General features: G+C 42.1%; 1 protein-coding gene and 1 long non-coding RNA gene across 5 annotated transcripts in view; one reads left to right on the forward strand and one right to left on the reverse strand.

Moving 5' to 3' along the window:
* LOC110509591 (noelin) overlaps window positions 1-21218 on the forward strand; it is a 56920-nt gene that overhangs the window by 12241 nt on the left and 23461 nt on the right. The window contains exon 1 of one of the 4 annotated variants that reach the window (XM_021590573.3): window positions 16546-17227. The exons of 2 other annotated variants lie outside the window; for them this stretch is intronic. In XM_021590573.3, coding sequence (XP_021446248.3) covers window positions 17078-17227 — 150 coding nt within the window. In that variant the 5' untranslated portion in view covers window positions 16546-17077. Of the gene's footprint in view, window positions 1-16545; window positions 17228-18640; window positions 20892-21218 lie in introns of those variants that run through there. One more of the 4 variants, XM_036967474.2, reaches the window with a different exon arrangement.
* The window catches only part of LOC149970446 (uncharacterized), an 89640-nt gene that overhangs the window by 5586 nt on the left and 62836 nt on the right, over window positions 1-21218 (reverse strand). The window lies entirely within an intron of this gene.

The raw sequence follows: 21218 nt of genomic DNA on the forward strand, positions 1-21218 counted from the left end.
GTCATTATGGAGTATTCTGTGTAGATTGGTGAGGAATTTGGAGCGTAATAAAATGTGGAAGAAGTCAAGGGGTCCGAATATTTTCCGAAGTTACTGTGTAAATATAAACACATAGATTTTTTTTTTTAACCTGACCTCATTTAAGCAATTTTGATGTTGTATGAGTTTCTTTGTGTATCACCAAATTAGCTTGAGATGATTTTACTGCAACACTGCTCACTGCATCCAAGTTGCTTGACATAGTTGTTTAAAAGCGCTGTTAGTCAAGGCGAGCTCATACATTTAAGCTCCCTGCCCACTCAGCCTGTCTTTTCAAACTTCCTGGTAATTTTGAGCATTTCTATCCAAAACAAATATTATGGGTGATATTTTAGACACTCAAGGCTATTTTACATGAAAATCAGTCCTCAAATGGCAGCTTCATTAAATAGTACCCGCAAAACACCAGTCTCAACGTCAACAGTGAAGAGGCGACTCCGGGATGCTGGCCTTCTAGGAAAAGTTGCAAAGAAAAATACATATCTCAGACTGGCCAATAAAAAGAAAATATAGGCAAAAGAACACAGAGACTGGACAGAGGAACTCTGCCTAGAAGGCCAGCATCTCGGTGTCGCTGAGACTGGTGTTTGCGGGTAATATTTAATGAAGCTGCCAGTTGAGGACTTGTGATGCGTCTGTTTCTCAAACTAGACATTCTAATGTACTTGTCCTCTTGCTCAGTTGTGCACCGGGGCCTCCCACTCCCCTTTCTATTCTGGTTAGAGCCAGTTTGCGTTGTTCTGTGAAGGGAGTAGTACACAGCATTGTACGAGATCTTCAGTTTCTTGTGAATTTCTCTAATGGAATAGCCTTGATTTCTCAGAACAAGAATAAACTGATGAGTTTCAGAAGAAAGTTCTTTGTTTCTAGACATTTTGAGCCTGTAATTGGACCCACAAATGCTGATGCTCCAGATACTCAACTAGTCTAAAGAAGGCCAGTTTTATTGCTTCTTTAATTAGAACAACAGTTTTCAGCTGTGCTAACATACTTGCAAAAGGGTTTTCTAATGATCCATTAGCCTTTTAAAATGATAAACTTGGATACGCTAACACAACGTGCCATTGGAACACAGTAGTGATGGTTGTTGATAATGTACCTCTGTAAGCCTATATAGATATTCCATTAAAAATCTGCCATTTCCAGCTACAATAGTCATTTACAGCATTAACAATGTCTACACTGTATTTCTGATCAATTTGATGTTATTTTAATGGACAAAAAACGGTGCTTTTGAATGTTAGTGTAGCTGTTGCCAGAGAATTGACTGTTCATTTCTTTACCATAAGCCACTTCCAGTTTAGAGAATTTGGCAGTGCATGCAATCGGCCTCACAACTAATTGTTTTTATAATTATTTTCTATCTGACAAAAATCTTCCTTCGGCCAAATGTAGCCGCGCACTCCTCCCCTAGAGCACTACATATCCCATAGTTCCTTAATGAAGATGTACTCAGAGCATAGCTAGTATGTGGGCAGTATGTATTCCAGAATTCCTTAATGAACATGTTTTTAGAATAGATAGTGAGGGCAGTATTTGTTGTTGTTAGTTCAGGTTTTCAGTCATGCAGTGAAAGGCCAGCTGTTCAGTGAAAGGCCAGCTACATCTCCCTGCATGGCAGTTTTAGACCCCTCTCCCTGCCTGCCCTCTCACAGAGACCTGAAAAGCAGCTGCTGCTGTTACAGTAATATAACAACCCTCTGTAACCCTCAAGGATTTAAGGCCCACCTCTCCCTCCAGCTTTATGAAGTGATATACAAAGTAACACAGCGAGCATGGGCCAATGAGTTCTTCTGCAAAAATATGGAATTAGAGTTGGATAAATGTAGATAAACTTGATTTTTTTTTGCAAGGACTTATACAGGATACTAACCTCAACATCAAAACCTTCATTCCAATTTTTGTATTTATTATGGATCCCCATTAGCTGCTGGCAGCAGTAACTATTCCTGGGGTCCAGAAAAATTAAGGCAGGTTATACAATTTAAAAAAAAACATTACAATACGTTCACAGATTTTGCAACACACTGTGTGCCCTTAGGCCCCTATTCCACCACATCTACAGTTCTAAATCCATGTGTATGTGCGTGTATAGTGTGTATGTTATCGTGTGTGTGCATGCATGTGTCTGTGCCTATGTTTGTGTTGCTTCACAGTACCCGCTGTTCCATAAAGTGTTTATTATCTGTTTTTTGAAACATAATTTGACTGTTTGCATCAGTCACTTGATGTGGAATAGAGTTCTATGTAGTCATGGATCAATGTAGTACTGTGCGCCTCCCATAGTCTGCTCTGGACTTGGGTACTGTGAAGAGACCTCTTGTGGCATGTCTTGTGGGGTATGCATGGATGTCCGAGCTGTGTGCCAGTAGTTCAAACAGACAGCATTCAACATGTCTGACACGTGTGCTCCCATTCTGGCTTCTAGGTCACCAGGCTGCTCATTATGGCGCACACCTGTCACCAGCGGTACACGCATAATGACACTCACCTGGACTCCATCACCTCCTTGATTACCTGCCCTTTATATGTCACTCCCTTTGGTTTCTTCCCCAGTCGTCATTATTCCTGTTTCATGTTGGTGCCTTGTTTGTGTGTCTTGTTTTGTTCATTTGTTAATTAATTAAATGTATTCACTCCCTGAGCTTGCTTCTCAGTGTACATCGTTACAATGTCAATACCTCTCAGAAATACAAGTAGTGATGAAGTCAATCTCTCCTCCATTTTGAGCCAGGTGAGATTGACATGGATTTGATTAATATTAGCTCTCTGTGTACATCCAAGGTCCAGCCGTGCTTCCCTGTTCTGAGCCAATTGCAATTTTCCTAAGTCCTTTTCTTGTAGCATCTGACCAAACAACTGAACAGTAGTCAAGGTGGTACAAAACTAGGGCTTGTAGGACCTGCCTTGTTGATAGTGTTGTTAAGATGGCAGAGTGTGGCATATTTATTATGGACAGATTTCTCCCCATTTTAGCTACTGTTGTATCAATACGCTTTGACCATGACAATCCAGGCTTACTCCAAGCAGTTTAGTCATCTCAACTTGCTCAATTTCCACGTTATTTATTACGAGATTTAGTTGAGGTTCAGGGTTTAGTGAACGATTTGTCCCAAACACAATGCTTTTCGTTTTAGAAATAATTAGGTCCAACAAATCCCTTTCCACCCACTCTGAAACTAACAGCAGCTCTTTGTTAAGTGTTGCAGTCATTTCAGTCGCTGTGGTAGTTGACGTGTATGGTATTGCAGTCATTTACGTCGCTGTGGTAGCTTACGTGTATAGTGTTGAGTCATCCACATACATAGACACTCTGGTTTTACTCTAAGTCAGTGGCATGTTGTTAGTAAAGATTGAAAAAAGCAAGGGGCCTAAACAGCTACCCTGGGGAAGCTTTATCCACATTATAGCAGGGGTTGTAAAGCCATAACACATATGTTTTTCCAGCAGCTGACAATGATTGATAATGTCAAAATCTGCACTGACGTCTAACAAGACAGCCCCCACAATCATTTTATCATCAATTTCTCTCAGCCAGTCATTTGTGGAATTGCTGTGCTTGTTGAGTGTCCTTCCCTATAAGCGTGCTGAAAGTCTGTTGGCAATTTTTGTTTACTATGGATTGGTTATTTGAGCCAGTACTATTCTTGGGTAGCTGAATGACTTTAGTTTCCCTCCAGGTCTGAGGGCACACACTTTCTAGTAGGCTTAAATTGAAGATGTGGCAATATCGTCTGCTATTGTCCTCAGTAATTTTCCATCCAGATAGTCAGACCCCGGTGGCTTGTCATTGTTGATAGACAACAATAATTTTTTCCCTCTTCCACACGGACTTTACGGAATTCAAAATTACAATGCTTGTCTTTCATTATTTGGTCCGATATACTTGGATTAGTGTCAGCGTTTGTTGCAATTCACAATTCAATACCCAAAACCTTGATTTTGGACAAAATTACCTGAATGGACTATTACTACCGAGTACTATCATGAAAAAATACCTCTAACAAGCCAAGACCTGCAGAAGAAACATACCGGAACCTGGAAATACCATCCAAAACAAAATTGTATGAGTAATGTTCAGACTGAACCTACTTTCTGAAGCCAAAAAGTAAAAGACAATCTCGAGGTAATGTTGTTATATGAAGGTTAATAAATAAGGCTACTAATCTGCTAGGAAATAATCTGACTGAAATTAGCACTGAAGTGTGAGGTGAGAGGTGTAAAACCTCAAAAAATGCAGGAGAGTTTCACAGCCTCTCCCCACCCAAATGCAGAGGCCTATCGTCAAGCCTATCTCTGAGCTTTTTAACCAATCCCTCCTCTGTGGGGAGGTTCCCATTGCTTGGAAGGCAGCCACGGTGCATCTTTTATTTAAAGGGGGATATCAAACTGATCCTATCTGTTATAGGCCAATTTATTATTTTCCCTGTTTATCAAAAGTGTTGGAAAAACTTGTCAATAATCTGGCTTTCGTGATGTCTGTCGCATTCTTTCGGCTATGCAGTCTGGTTTCCGCTCAGGTTATGGATGTGTCACTGCAACCTTAAAGGTCCTAAATTACGTCACCATTGCCCTTGATTTTAAGCAATATTGTGCTGCTATTTTTATTGACTTGGCCAAAGCTTTTAATAGGGTAGCCCATTCCATTCTTGTGGGCTGGCTAAGGAGTATTGGTGTCTCTGAAGGGTCTTTGGCCTGGTTTGCCAACTACCTTTCTCAAAGAGTGCAGTATATAAAGTCAGAACATCTGCTGTCTCAGGCTCAGCCACTGCCTGTCACCAAGGGAGTACCCCAAGGCTTAATCCTAGGCCCCACACTCTTCACAATTTACATCAACAACAGAGCTCAAGCAGTAGGAAGCTCTCTCATCCACTTATGTGCAGATGATACAGTCTTATACTCAGCCGGCACCTCCCCAGATTTTGTGTTGTACGCAATAAAACAACGTTTTCTTAGTGTCCAACAAGCTTTCTCTGCCCTTAACCTTGTCTTGAACACCTCCAAAACAAAGGTCAAGTGGTTTGGTAAGAAGAATGCCCCTTTCCCCACCGGTGTGATTACCAACTCTGAAGTTTTAGAGCTTGAGGTAGTCACCTCATACAAGTACTTGGGAATATGGCTAGATGGTACACTGTCCTTCTCTCAGCACATATCAAAGCTGCAGGCAAAGATTAAATCTAGACTTGGTTTCCTCTATCGTAATCACTCCTCTTTCACCATAGCGACTGGAACGAGCTGCAAAAAAAACACTCAAACTGGACCGTTTTGTCTCCATCTCTTCATTCAAAGACTCAATCATGGATACTCTTACTGACAGTTGTGGCTGCTTCACATGATGTATTGTTGTCTCTACCTTCTTGCCCCTTGTGCTGTTGTCTGTCCAATCATTTTTGTACCATGTTTTGTGCTGCTGCCATGTTGTGTTGCTACCAATGTGTTTTCATGTGTTGCTGCTATGCTATGTTGTTGTCTTTACATCTCTCTTTATGTAGTGTTTGTGTGTTTTGTCCCATATATATGTATATATATATCTTTTTTTTTTAGATCACAGCCCGTGTCCCCGCAGGAGGCCTTTTGCATTCTGGTAGGCCATCATTGTAAATAACAATTTGTTCTTAACTGACTTGCCTAGTTAAATAGGCATAGGTTACATACAAATAAATATACATTCTTACAGAGTCCTGCTGTTCTGTCTTAGGTTCAAATATTATTTGAAATCTTTCAAAAACTTACAGCGCTTGGAGTGTCAGATGGGCGCAGTTTGCACGTTTGAGATATTTCTGTTTCCACTGCACCTGAAAGCTCAGTCAAGCACAGTATTTGAAATGATTTTGAATAGTATTTGAATCTGTAACAGTAATATAACAGCCCTCTGTAACTTTCAAGGTTTCAGGTCCACTCTATCTCCACCTCTCTCTTCCTGCATTCTTACAAAGGCCTGATGTTCAGACCTAGGTTCAAATCATTTCTAAATAGTATTTGAAATAATCTGTGCTTGATTGAATTTGTCTGGCTTAATTGACCAATATAGTAGACCTAAAACCCACATTTGGCACTCTATGCAGGCTAGATCAAAGTATATTTTTCATGTTTTAAGTTATTATTTGATCCCAGGTATGCTGCTGTTTACAGTAATATACTAGCCCTCTCCTCCATAAACCTTAAGGTTTCAGGCCTACATTTCCATGCTACACATCACACACCTACAATCTGCAGCAAAGTTCAAACCTCGACATCTCGTCACACGCCTACAAACAAATACAAACCCACATACAGTTGCAGGCTAACTCAGAGCGATATGAAACATACTCCCGCTAATGTAAACGCATGCAGACTCCCTCATAGATCAAATTAAATGTATTTATGAAGCCTTTTTTTACATCAGCAGATGTCACAAAGTGCTTATACAGAAACTCATTCTAAAACCCCAAACAGCAAGCAGTGCAGATGTCGTAGAACGGTGGCTAGGAAAAACTCCCTAGAAAGGCAGGAACCTAGGAAGAAACCTAGAGAGTGTCGGGGTAGGTTCCTTGTTCCTTGTCAATCATTGGCTTATTGGTAAAATCAGCAATCAGACAATATCTTCTTTAAGTACATCAATCAAACCTTTATTAATGCAATTGCAGACAGAACTTGACAACGGAAACACAGCACGTGTGTTTCAGAGTAAGTTCTGCAACCCCTCCTGAGGGCGCAGCTGATTTTATACATGTGATCACTCCCTGGTGGTATGATCACCTACGTCAATGTATGTATACAGCAATATGCTGAGGTTACCTTATAAGACAACCTAGTACAGTAGCGTCTCTGAATTCATTAGCATTGTCCACTGTCACACAAGATCAAAATGTCAAAACCAGACAGTGGTTACTTCTCTTTATCTAGTTTCGGTCTGACTCAGACCTAGCCTGCAAGCACACTCTTGCAACAGCTAGGGCATAACCACAAAGACTAAAATAGATGGCTTGTGGAAGGTATAGTGGTAGAGTTTTTAGGCACATAGCAACCGTATCTATTATAAGGCCTGCAGAAAAACATATGAATCTTAAGGTCCCCTTAATTAATAATGGGAAGGGTCTTTGGGACCCTAACCCCTTCAAGAGGAACCAGGCTCTGGGGGGGGGGGGGGGAGGGGGGTCAGTCCTCTTCTGGCTGTTCCGGGTGGAGACTATAAGGGTACATGGCCATTAAGGCCAGATTGTTCTTCAAGATGTTCAAACGCTCATAGATGACCAGCAGGGTCAAATAATAATCACAGTGGTTATATGGGGGTGCAACAGGTTAGTACCTCAGGAGTAAATGTCAGTTGGCTTTTCATAGTCGAGCATTCAGAGGTCGAGACAGCAGGTGCGGTCTAGAGAGAGGGGGAGAGAGAGAGTGAGAGAGAGAGAGAGAGAGTAGAAAACAGCAGGTTCAGGTAGCACATCCGGTGAACAGTTCAGGATTCCATAGCCGCAGGCAGTTGAACAGTTGAAACTGGAGGTAGCAGCACAACCAGGTGGACTGGAGACAGCTAGGACTCATCAGGCCAGGTAGTCTTAAGGCATGGTCCTAGGGCTCAGGTCCTCCGGGAGGGGAGGGAGAGAAAGAGAGGGAGCATACTTCAATTCACACAAGACACCAGACATAACAGACTGCTCCTAGCCCCCCGACACATGGACTATTGCAGCATAGATACTGGAGGCTGAGATGGGGGAGTCGGGAGACACTGTGGCCCCGTCCGACGATACCCCCGGACAGGGCCAACTAGGCAGGATATAACCCAACCCACTTTGCCAAAGCATAGCCCTCACACCACTAGAGGAATATCAACAAACCACAAACTTACTACCCTGAGACAAGGCTGAGTATAACCCATGAAGGTCTCATCCAACGCTGAGCCCAAGAGGGCGTAAACCGGACAGAAAGATTACGTCACTGACGCAACCCACTTAAGTGATGCACCCCTCCAAGGGAGTGCATGGGAGAGCACTAGTAAGCCAGGGACTCAGCCCCCATAATACGGTCAGAGGCAGAGAATCCCAGTGGAGAGAGGGGAGCTGGCCAGGCAGAGACAGCAAGGGCGTTTAGTTGCTCCACTGCCTTGCTGTTCTCTGTCGCATCCCTGGGTCAGACTACACTCAATCATAGGATTTACTGAAGAGATGAGTCATAAGTAAAGAGTTAAAGGTCGATACCGAGTTTGCATCTCTCACATGGATAGGCAGACCATTCCATAAAATGTAGCTCTATAGGAAAAGCCCTGCCTCCAGCTGTTTGCTTCAAAATTCTAGGAACAGTAAGGAGGCCTGCATCTTGTAGCATACGTGTAGGTACAGTGTAGGTACAGTTCAAGTCGGAAGTTTACATACACTTAGGTTGGAGTCATTAAAACTGGTTTTTGAACCACTCCACAAATGTCTTGTTAACAAGCTATAGTTTTGGCAAGTCGGTTAAGACATCGACTTTGTGCATGACACAAGTCATTTTTCCAACAATTGTTTACAGACAGATTATTTCACTTATAATTCACTGTATCACAATTCCAGTGGGTCATAAGTTTACATACACTAAGTTGACTGTGCCTTTAAACAGCTTAATGTCATGGCTTTAGAAGCTTCTGATAGGCTAATTGACATAATTTGAGTCAATTGGAGGTGTACCTGTGGATGTATTTCAAGGCCTACCTTCAAACTCAGTGCCTCTTTGCTTGACATCATGGGAAAATCAGAAGAACTCAGCCAAGACCTCAGAAAAAAATTGTAGACCTCCACAAGTCTGGCTCATCCTTGGGAGCAATTTCCAAACACCTGAAGGTACCACGTTCATCTGCAAAAACCATAGTACGCAAGTATAAACACCATGGGACCACGCAGCTGTCATTACCGCTCAGGAAGGATACGTGTTCTGTCTCCTACAGATGAACATACTTTGCTGCGAAAAGTGCAAATCATTCCCAGAACAACAGCAAAGGACCTTGTAAAGATGCTGGAGGAAACAGGTACAAAAGTAACTATATCCACAGTAAAACAAGTCCTATATCGACAAAACCTGAAAGGCAGCTCAGCAAGGAAGAAGCCATTGCTCCAAAACTGCCATAAAAAAGCCAGACTATGGTTTGCAACTGCACATGGGGACAAAGATTGTACTTTTTGGAGAAATGTCCTCTGGTCTGGTGAAACAAAAATAGAACTGTTTGGCCACAATGACCATAGTTATGTTTGAAGGAAAAAGGGGGAGGTTTGCAAGCCGAAGAACACCATCCCAACCGTGAAGCACGGGGGTGGCAGCATCATGTTGTGGGGGTCGCAGAACACTAACACCGGAAAATTATGTGGATATATTGAAGCAACATCTCAAGACATCAGTCAGGAAGTTAAAGCTTGGTCGCAAATGGGTCTTCCAAATGGACAATGACCCCAAGCATACTTCCAAAGTTGTGGCAAAATGGTTTAAGGACAACAGAGTCAAGGTGTTGGAGTGGCCATCATAAAGCACTGACCTCAATTCTATAGAAAATGTGTGGGCAGAACTGAAAAAGCGTGTGCGAGCAAGGCAGCCTACAAACCTGACTCAGTTATACCAGCTCTGTCAGGAGGAATGGGCCAAAAATCACCCAATCTATTGTGGGAAGCTTGTGGAAGGCTACCCGAAACGTTTGATCCAAGTTAAACAATTTAAAGGCAATGCTACCAAATACTAATTGAGCGTATGTAAACTTCTGACCTGCTGGGAATGTGATGAAATAAATAAAAGCTGAAATAAATAATTCTCTCTACTATTATTCTGACATTTCACATTCTCAAAATAAAGTGGTGATCCTAACTGACCTAAGACAGGGAATGTTTATTATGATTAAATGTCAGGAATTGTGAAAAACTGAGTTTAAATGTGTTTGGCTAAGGTGTATGTAAACTTCCGACTCCAACTGTATGTACGGCAAATCGGAGAGATAGATAGGAGCAGATCTATGTAATGCTTTGTAGGTCAGCAGTAAACCTTGAAATCAGCCCTAGCCTTAACAGTAAGCCAGAGTAGAGAGGCTAGCACTGGAGTAATTTGGTCACATTTTTGGGTTCAAGTCAAGATTCTAGCATCCGTGTTTAGCACTAACTGAAGTTTATTTTGTGTTTTATCCAGGTAGCCGGAAAGTAGAGCATTGCAGTAGCCTAACCGAGTATTGCAGTAAGTCTAATCTGAAAGTGAAAGTGATATGTTTTGAATATGGAAAAAACTGCCCTTTGATATATTCTTGATATGTTTGTCAGAAGAAAGATCAGGGTCCAGAGTAACACTGAGGTCCTTCACAGTTTAATTTGGGACCATTAAGATTAATTGTCAGATCCAACAGAAGATCTGTTTGTTTCTTGGGACCTAGAAATGGCAACTCTGTTTTGTCCGAGTTTAAAAGTAAAACATTTACCGCCATCTACTTCCTTACGTCTGAAACACAGGCTTCAAGAGTAGGCAATTTTGGGGCTTTACCACGTTTCATCGCATAGCAGTGAATGTTGACATTGTGTTTTCCGAATTACGTTACAAAGAGGTAGAATATATATTGAAAACAATAGTGGTCCTAAAACGGAACCTTGAGGAACACCGAAATGTACAATTGATTTGTCAGAGGACAAACTATCCACAGAGACAAACTGATATCTTTCCGACAGATAAGATCTAAACCAGGCAAAAACTTGTCCATCTAGACAAATTAAGGTTTTCCAACCGTCTTGATGGAGTTCCCACATATGCTGAGCACTTGTTGGCTGCTTTTCCTTCACTCTGCTGTCCAACTCATCCCTAACGATCTCAATTGGGTTAAGGTCGGGTGATTGTGGAGGCCAGGTCATCTGATTCAGCACTCCATCGCTCTCCATCTTGGTCAAATAGCCCTTACACACCCCGGAGGTGTGTTTTGGGTCATTGTCCTGTTGAAAAACAAATACTAGTACCACTAAGCACAAACCATATGGGATGGCGTATCGCTGCAGAATGCTATTGTAGCCATGCTGGTTAAGTGTGCCTTGGATTCTAAATAAATCACTGACAGTTTCACTAGCAAAGCACCCCCACACCATCACACTTCCTCCTCCATGCTTCACCGTGGGAACCACACATGGGGAGATCATCCGTTCACATACTCTTCGTCTCACAAAGACACGACAGTTGGAACCAAAAATCTCACATTTGGACTCATCAGACGTGTGGACATATTTCCACCGGTCTAATGTCCATTGTGTTTCTTGGCCCAAGTTAGTCTCTTCTTATTATTGTTGTCCTTTAGTGGTATTTTTTTGCAGCAATTCAACCATGAAGGCCTGATTCACGCAGTCTCCTCTGAACAGCTGATGTTGAGATGTGACTGTTACTTGAATTCTGTGAATCATTTATTTGGACTGCAATCTGAGGTGCAGTTAACTCTAATGAACGTATCCTCTGCAGCAGAGTTAACTCTGGGTCATCCTTTCCTGTGTCAGTCCTCATGAGAACCAGTTTCATCATAGCGCTTGATGGTTTTTGCGACTGCACTTGAAGAAACTTCTTGAAAGTTCTTGAAATTTTCCAGATTGATAGACCTTCGTGTCTTAAAGTAGTGATGGACTGTTGTTTCTCTTTGCTTATTTGAGCTGTTCTTGCCATACTATGGACTTGGTATTTTACCAAATAGGGCTATCTTCTATATACTATCCCTACCTTGTCACAACACAACTGATTGTCTCAAACACATTAAGAAGGAAAGAAATTCCACAAATTAACTTTTAACAAGGCACACCTGTTAATTGATATGCATTGCAGGTATCTCATGAAGCTGGTTGAGAGAATGCGAAGCGTGTGTAAAGCTGTCATCAAGGCAAAGGGTTGCTGCTTTGAAGAATCTCAAATATAAAATATTTTTTGGATTTGTTAAACACTTTTTTGGTTACTACATGATTCCACATGTGTTATTTCGTAGTTTTGATGTCTTCACTATTATTGTACAATGTCCAAAATAGTAAAAAAAAAAACAACTCTGGAATGGGTAGGTGTGTCCAAACTTTTGGCTGTTACTGTAGGTCCGGAGACATGTTGGACAAAACCCACTGAGTGTATGATGGTTCCGAAAGCCTTTAGGAGTGGGTCTGTGAACTTTTCCATGTGAATATTGAAGTCACCAAAAATGTGAATATTATCTGCCATGACTACAAGGTCTGATATGAATTCAAGATACTCAGTGAGGGACGCTGTACATGCCCACAAGGCCTGTAAACAGTTGCTATGAGTAAGCTGCATAGATTCCATGACTAGAAGCTTAAAAGATGAAAACACAGTATTTTTTTTGTTGGTACATCTTCGCGGGATGCGCGGGGGATATGGTCACAGGTCTAACCAGAAGGAGAGGCCTCATTTAACACAGTAAATTCATCAGGCTGGAGCCATGTTTCAGTCAGGCCAATCACATCAAGGTTATGATCAGTGATTAGTTAATTGACTATGACTGCCTTGGAAATGAGGGATCTAACATTAAGTAGCCCTATTTTGAGATGTGAGATATCACAATCTCTTTCAATAATGACAGGAATGGCGGAGGTCTTTATTTCAGTGAGATTACTAAAGCAAACACCGCCATGTATAGTTTTGCCCAACCTAGATTGAGGGACAGACACGGTCTCAATGTGGATAGCTGAGCTGACTACACTGACTGTGCTAGTTGTCTAACAGCCTGCTGCCTGGCCTGCACCGTATCGCATTGTTTAGTTAGAGGAGTTATAGCCCTGTCTATGTTGATAGATAAGATGAGAGCACCCCTCCAGTTAGGAGGGAGTCCTGGCGTGGTCCTGTTTGAGGGTGAGTCCCAGAAAGAGGGCCTATTGTCTACAAATTCTATCTTTTGGGAGGGGCAGAAAACAGTTTTCAACCAGTGATTGAGTTGTGAGACTGTTGTAGAGCTCATCACTCCCCCTAACTGGGAGGGGGCCAGAGACAATTACATGATGTTGACACATCTTTCTAGCTCATTTACACGCTGAAGCACATTCAAATGCATTCACTATACACATACATAAATCCTCAGCAAAAATGTACACATGTCCACAAACACACTCATGCAGACAATACATTCATTTGTAGAGACAAAATTCCAAACACTTATGTCCAGTGTGCTGATCAGCTTCGGCTACATCTCTCACCCAGCTAGAAATGTAGGGATCCAAGAGATAGCGAGAGAGCGAGTGAGAGAGCGAGAGAGAGAGTGGGGGGGTTGTAATGCAAGGTTTACACTCTATAATCAATTCAGTTCTTGGGAGAGTGAGAAATATGGAGAGAAAGATGGAGTCTCTGCAGCTGCATTTCATTATGTGATTGACATCTTGGATTTGATTTATTCATATTTCAGTGTGAGTGAAAGAAGTTGTCCATTTTAATTGGCACAGCTCCATCCGACTCAATGGGAGAGATCATTGATGATCATATGTCATACTGTACATTCAGAGTTGTGTATGTAGTAGTAGCTGCAGTAGTTATACATGCCATATGGTCATAGCAACCATATAACATGGGAGAATATAGCCGTTTTAAATGACATTCTAGTCTGACTAAATGAGAGACATAATTGGGGATGTGTGAACCTCAGGCTTTCTGCATGATACTTACTGTAATGTTCCTTTTACTCCTTAATTTCCTCTCTGCCACTCTCTGTGAATCGGTCAGTCAAGCCATTCTAGCGTGACAAGCCTGAGCTAGTCCTCCACTGACTGATCTGTTCCAGTGGTTTAGCTGATCTGTCCAGGGCATAGTCATAGGAACGGTTTCCCATACACAGATTAAGCCAAGTCACGGACTAAAAAACATGCTCAAGGACTAGGTTGAATTTGTGTTGGGGAAACCAACCCAGTTAAAGCAGATTATTAATGCTTAGTACTGCTATGCAAACTGACTGGCAGAGATGAGATGGCCCTGTGATGGGGTGGGCTGAGCTGGGCAGGAGAGGGGAGGGGAGGTCATGGCAGGACAGGACAGGACTTGGATGGGTTGGGCTGGGATGGGCAGGGTAGGTGAGGGCACACACAGAGGTGAGCTGACCCCCTCTGATACCTCACACTGTCCTGTAGAGTCACAACTGCTGTGTACTGTGCACTGAGAAAGGTCAAAGAGAGAGGGGGGGATGGAGAGACAGATACATAGTAGGAGGGGGGAGAGAGGACAAGGGAAAAGGAAGGAGAGACTGAAGGTGAGAGAGAATGGGAGACTGAGTCTTATTTATATCACCATACTGCATTACTGAGAGGACATCAATAGCCCATATAACACTGTATATTTTGGGTCTTGATGTAATATCTTGCAGTATTACAGCTAAACCTATAGGTTGAGCACTACTTTGATTCTTTACTTCAGGGTTGGGCAACTTCAGTCCTCGGGGTGCTGATTGGTGTCACCCTTTTGCCCCAGACCCAGCTAGCATACCTGAATCCAATAATGAACTAATCATGATCTTCGGTTTAGAATAGAATTAGTTTAATCAGCTGTGTTTACTAGGGATGGGGAAAAAAAATGTGACACCATTCCGGTCACATGAACCAAAACGCTGTAATGAAATTATTTATTGAGTAATATTAACGGAATGATTAAAGTGAGGATCCAAAATAGTCACAAGGTAATGGGAAAGAGGTAATAGGATAAAAGAAGGAGACAGGTATGGTGCCTAGAGTACTGGTCCTGCTGCTGTGGATATGGCTGTGGTTCAGGGCCGTATGCAGGGCTGGCCCTGGGCATGAGCAACATAAGCGGTTGCTTAGGGCCCCGGACGATAATCGAAATTTGGTAGTGTATCAGCAGTGCCTAGGGGCCCTGACCTACAGGGGACCCTCACTGATTTTGTTAGTCACTCTCACTCAGGTATCATATGAACATGGGATAAGTAATGGTAAAATGTGTAGAATTGCATGAAATTAGTTTTAAAACTGCAAAAATATATCTCCACCGCGTGGCAGAATTTGTAGAATTGCAGGAAATTAGCTTTAAAACAAGAAAACGTTCTGTTCAGCCCCATGGCACAATGAGTAGAATTGCACAAAATGTGTTTTAAAACGGAAAGATTTTCTTTCCGCCCTGTGGCAAAATGTTGCAGAAAATGTGCCTTGAAACTGCAACATTTTCTCTATGCCCCATGGCAAAATGTGTAGAATTGTAGGAAGTTAACTTTAAAACATCATTTGTTCTCTTCGCAATCAAGAGGGGGACCACTAAAATGCTTTACCCGTGAGGTGAAGGGCTCCCAAACCAAATCTCGCTTCTCAGAGTAGGAGTGCTGATTTAGGATCAAGTCCCCCTTGTAATCTTATTCATTGTGAGCTTGAAGTCAAAACTGATCCTAAGTCAGTACTTCTACTACTCTGACAAGGTTGATACTATGTATATTGCCTATGGCAGGGTTTCCAAAACCCTGGTTTTTGCCCTACCACTACAGAGCTTATTCAAATAATGAGAAAGAGAGAGCGTGAGTGAGTGAGAATCAATTCACCTGAACCTGTATGTGAGGGGTAGGCAACGTTGGTCCTGTAATGCCGCAGGCACTTCATGTTTTGTTGTTTAAAACACCTGGAAGACCAGGTGTGTTGACTTTAGGCAATCACTGAACTGATCAATTAGCTCAGTTGGTCAGGTGTGGTGCCTAGTTGGAACAAAATCCTGCAGTACCTGTGGCACCCCAGGAACAGGGTTGCCGACCCCTGCCGTGCTTGTTCTTTTGTCTGCAACACCTTCAGAAATCCTTTTTGGTGATGCAAATTAGGCACACCTTCCAAACACAAAATTAGTCGCTAACCGTTGGGTGATTAATTTACACATTTAAATTGGGTTCTGACATGTATGTGATATTTCACGGCTATTTAATGAAGAACAGTGTTGCCTTGTGACTACTGTCCCTTTAAAAGACAGTTTGAAGTACCAGCAACACCAAAAGCAGCTACAAGATGGTGCCAGAGTCTTCAACATCATTAGTTTTACTGTAAAGGCAGTGTTGATAATGATAGTTGTGCATTTTGGGGACTTTTGAATTAAGCTTGGTTTTGTGTTAAAATCGTTGATGTGTTTTAATGCACTTTTTTTCATTATTGGATAATACATGCTTGTTATCCTTATTGTGTGCCCTATTAGGCATATGTTCAGCTCTTATTTGCCTATCTCACCTTAATATGCCCATCACAACTTCTGATCAAATTCTGAACTGGTGGAGTATTTAAATCAAATCATAATGGACTTTAATTGCATGAGGTTGTTCATGATATTAAGGTCAACTTGAATAATTATATATTAGACTTAGAAAGATTCTTTATGGAACCATTCTCCACAAAGTTAAATAAAGAACCGTAATAAAGGCTGCTATATAGCCCCCAAAAAGAGTTGCAACCATAGTGGAACCCTTTTTTTGGTGCTATATAGAAAACATTTGAATGGGTCTTTATAGCATGTTCCGTGTAGAATCTTGAAAAAATGGTTCTATATTGCACCAAAAGTTTTCCGCTACGGTTACAAGCCAAATAACCCCTATCTGGCAGTATACAGATCCATTGTTTTGTGTGTATATATATATATATCTGCAGGCACCTCCTTCTCCTTTTGGAACAGCCTGTGTGTAGTCACTCGCACTTATATCCAAGAGTGCGCGAGGCAGGAGGCGGACTGAGGGCGTGAACGAAAGAGGAAGGGAGAACGGGAAAGCCAACAGAGCGCGGGACAGCACAGAGAGAGAAAGCCCTGTCATTTGAATTGAAAGAGATAGGCCTGTCCATCCATATTTCTGCATCTCTAACCCACTCCTCAATCTCACTTTCTCACGACTTTCGGGTCATCGAGGGTTTATTCTCGTTAACGTGATCCATACCTGCCCCGAGTTTTTTTCCAGATCCGAACCATTCCGCCATTCACCAGTGATGTCCAAGAAACGACCGACCGAAACGGGGCTACGGGTGTTACACCAGCAGGCTGTGGCTTCACCGGGCAACATGGCTTGCCTTGCTCGTTTCTCACCGGATTGTGCTGAAATAGAATGCAGCTAATTTGGGTTAATTAAACACAGAGTGAAGAGATGTCGGTACCGTTGTTGAAGATCGGTGTGGTGCTGAGCACCATGGCGATGATCACTAACTGGATGTCGCAGACGCTGCCCTCGCTGGTGGGGCTCAACACCACCAAGATCACCGCGGAGAGGGCAGGCTACCCGGACAGGAGCACCGGAGTAAGTGTCACCACAACTTTTCGTTTTTCGCGGCTTCATTTTGGCTGCGTATTATTTACCCAACTGTTACTTATTTTATTTTTATTCGCTCTCATTGGTTCATTAATTATTAAACGTATAAAAGCCATTCTCTTTAAGCTCTTTTTGTTTTTTTGCTTGACAGGGACACTAGTGTATTTTTATGTTGTGCAGTCTGTTTCCAGCGCTTGGTTGGCTCTCAGATTTTAGAGCAAATGGAATTGCAGAGGCATGGTTGATATCGTCTTTCTCAGTTTGACATCACTCGAGATAGAGAGAGAGAGACTAGTTGTAGGTTACTGTATTTTCGAGGTGAGGCGGGGGTAGCGCGCTGAGGTGGAGGAGAACAAGGGCGCCCGGTGGAAACTGAGAGCGGTAATGGACTTGGGTGCTGTCATTGATAAAACGCTGCAAGGTGAAAATTGAGTGAAAATGACATTTCGCGGCCAGACCTCTACAGTGAAAGCAGCTGGGTTCATATTTATCCCTCGGATTTCAGGCACCCTCAGTGGGGTCTCAGATTCTCTGATCATCGAATGAAAAGCGCACCCGATACATAATTGGGTCCTGTTATTACTCGGGGCAGAAAGCTTCTTCTCTTTGTATCTTTGTCAAGCACAATCTGACCTTTTGGTTAATCGAAGAAAATGTAATTATTTATTAAACATAAATAGGCTAATTCTTCGTGAAATAAATGTTGAAACCTGCAGAGAAAAAAAAAATGTATATGTGATTTTACGCAATGAGGTTGAGTAAGAAATAATTAATAAAACGCACTCCTTGATAATGGTTTACGTTTTTTGTCAAAAAGCTATTTGATTAGAACATAAACCATTTCAATAATTAAACCACAAAACAGTATTATCTGGTCCGATATAAAGGCTGCACTGTAATGAAGGGCCGAAATATTACAATATTACATCGTAATTTTCGCTTATTTCATGACAGACAAAATGTTGCGTTATTACATAGCAATAACTAGAGCCATGTGTTTAGATAAGACACGGCTCTGGTAATAACATCCGTGTTTGCACTCTGACTTTGAGCTGTTCTCCTGTGGGATTATAGATTTTTTTTAAACTTCCTCTAAACCATGCACACAAAAAATCTAGGGGGTACAAAGTACATGAGGACGGCTGGGGGGGTGGTGAAATTGGAGAATTTGACATTTTTCAATCAGCTGAAATAGCTTTTTCTTGTAGTCTAGAGCCATAATCATAATGCTTAATTATATGTATAAAAATATAAAATAAAAAGTATTTAATGACTAAAATAACCATTTGAGCTCTTCAATGGTTCCTTACAGTTCACAAAAGGGTTCTTTACTCATTTAGTGATAATTCAAATGTAGGACACGCTTAGAATATTGTTGTGTAACCGTGAGTCAGAGTGTCATTCCAGTTAGTCTCATGTGTTGTGTTAGGCCAGTATCTGCGTTTAGTCGTTCGAAGTGCTTTGTGAAAGACTCATGTATGGTCTTGTTAATTGAGAACGATTGATGAAATCAGTCAGTTCTCAATTCTTTCTTCAGGGACCCCCATCTGTTCCAGCGGTAGCTCACTCGACTCAACTTGTCGATTAACACAGTAATAACACCTATGGAATTCTAACAATATAATATGGCTGACCAGAATTGAAAAAAAAACGGATTGTTTTTCAAAATAATCTATAAAATGACCTTTCATGTTGAGAAATGTTCTTTATATCACCAAACAGGTTCTAATTAGCATGGTTCTTTATTGAACCTTCAAAAAAGGGCTCCCGCTATGGTTACAAGCCAAATGACCCCTATCTGGTGTTATTTAGAACCATTCTTTTCTTGTGTGTAGTTGACCATCTACCTTTTTCATTATATTCAGTCAATGCCTCTGTGAAGTAAATATGGAAAGGTTGCCAGTTGCCTTTAAAACATTCACATTTATTTACCACACTTTTAAGTTAATTGTTGGTGACCTTTCTGGTTCCCTTTAGGGCTCTAAGGTAGAGATGACAAACTGCATCCATGCACTATCCATTCACTCTCAGCAGTACTATGGCCACCGGACATTTGACTCAGGCTAATATTCAGTATTGGAATAGGCTTCTCTTGCACCCTGGTCATGATGTACAGTTAAACGATGGATTGTGGAATGAGTGTGTGGATTCAGGATCAGGACGCTGTTGGCTTTTATCCACAGTAGTAATGAAAGTGCTACGATTTCAGATTAGTCCTGCAGATATGTAATGGAGAGAGAGAGAGAGACTGAATGGAATGGAAGTTCAACGCTTTCAGATGAACAATGCAGATATCTATTGGCTATTTCCTATGTTCGTGCCACCAGAACTGTAGATACATTTATATATGGAGCCAGAGTCTTTGGCTGAAAGGTTTTGTGATGACTAATTTCTAAGCTATCTGCACTCTAACAAAATGCTGTAGATATTTTTGGCCAACCGTGAGAGTGAATGCCATTCCAGTTAATACATTCTGTCGTATTGTCAAGGAATTACAAGGGTTGAGTCAGTCAGTCAAATACATGGTGGAAAGTGTGGTGAATTGGTGGTGGCGATGATGATGATGTTGTCGTCTGTCCTGCAAAGTTAGGATGTGTTAGTTATCCTGTGAGAGGTTTTGTTCTGAAAATACTGCGGTCTATTATGACCCAAGCTTATGGTCATGTTGCAGCAGTGTGTAGGAGGGAGATGTAACAAGTGTGCAGGAGGGCACGAGACGAAGGAATGCGTCGCATCGGTGGAGAAAGTTGTGTGTTAGCTGTGGCGGTGCCCATGGGGTTGGAGATCGGGTCTCCAGTGAGACAATAGGCAGGTTGAGGGTCCGAGTAGTACAGACAGTGTCGTATGCCGAAGCAGTGAAGAGAGGGGTAGAGGAAGATGGGTACAGCGTGGGGGATCCCGAGAGGATTTCTGTGAGTAGGAAGAGACCATTAGAGAGGGATGGGAATAATATGCGCTTCAGTAAGGTGGGTTTCTTAGCATTCATAGACGTGGTTGTCAACCGAACCGCAGAAATGCAACGTGAGTCACAGAGAATTTGAGGTTGTGGTGGCAGCTGCAGAGAAGTCCTTGGGTTTGTGAGTTTTTGCTGCAAAAGATTTGCAGGGGGTGTTGAGTGGTAGTTCTTTCCTCCCAGACCTTTGGCCTGGAGAAGGATTAGATAGGGTTAAATAATGGAATTAGGGTAGTGTTTTTTTAGCGAGGGCTAATAATTGTCAGGGTCATTTTCCTTTTCCCCCAATTTTGTATTACCAGAAGTTAGTAGTAGGTGGCGGTGTATGCAACTAGAAGTTGGATGTGAACCAATCCCAAAGTAGAAGAAGAAGAGTCAGTGAAAGTAACTTGAAGAGGACTCGTGATGATTTTTTTGCATTTCTTCCGTCCAGAGGGCGCGGGCGCTCACAGCCATGCACATTGGGGCAATAACTATGACTTGCTTTGCTCTTTGGAGCAGGGTGCCATTAAAAGGAGTGATGGAGTTAAGTGCTGAGGAGGATCAACTGAAATGGAAGATTCCAGGTGTATGTGACTCCCGCCATTTGGTGCGACGCAGACCCAGTGGAGAGCGTGGTGAAACAGAGAAGACACTGTCTGTCCTGCTGAGTTTTTAACCTGACAGCCATGGTTATCAACTGTACAGCAGAAATGGAACGTGAGTCACAGAACATAAACGTTGTGGTGGCAGCTGCAGAGAAGTACTTGGCATTACAAGATTTTACTGCAGAAGAGTAACAGGGGATTCTTGATTTGGTAGTGTTCTGTTCTCAACCTTAACATGTGTTGACTGTACAACAGAACAGATTAACTTGGAATGACATTTACTCAAAAAAATTACTATCCGTAAGTCATGCCCCGACTAAGCCATGCCTCTAGTCTTCTGCTCTGACCCGGTGGATCATAGCTCAGTGAGTCAACTGGCTGGGTCAAACATAACCCAACGTGTTGTCTGTCCACTATTTACCCAACACTGGGTTGTTTT

Source organism: Oncorhynchus mykiss, chromosome 29, assembly GCF_057628025.1.
Source record: "Oncorhynchus mykiss isolate SJ-2025 chromosome 29, ASM5762802v1, whole genome shotgun sequence".
NCBI lineage: Eukaryota > Metazoa > Chordata > Actinopteri > Salmoniformes > Salmonidae > Oncorhynchus > Oncorhynchus mykiss.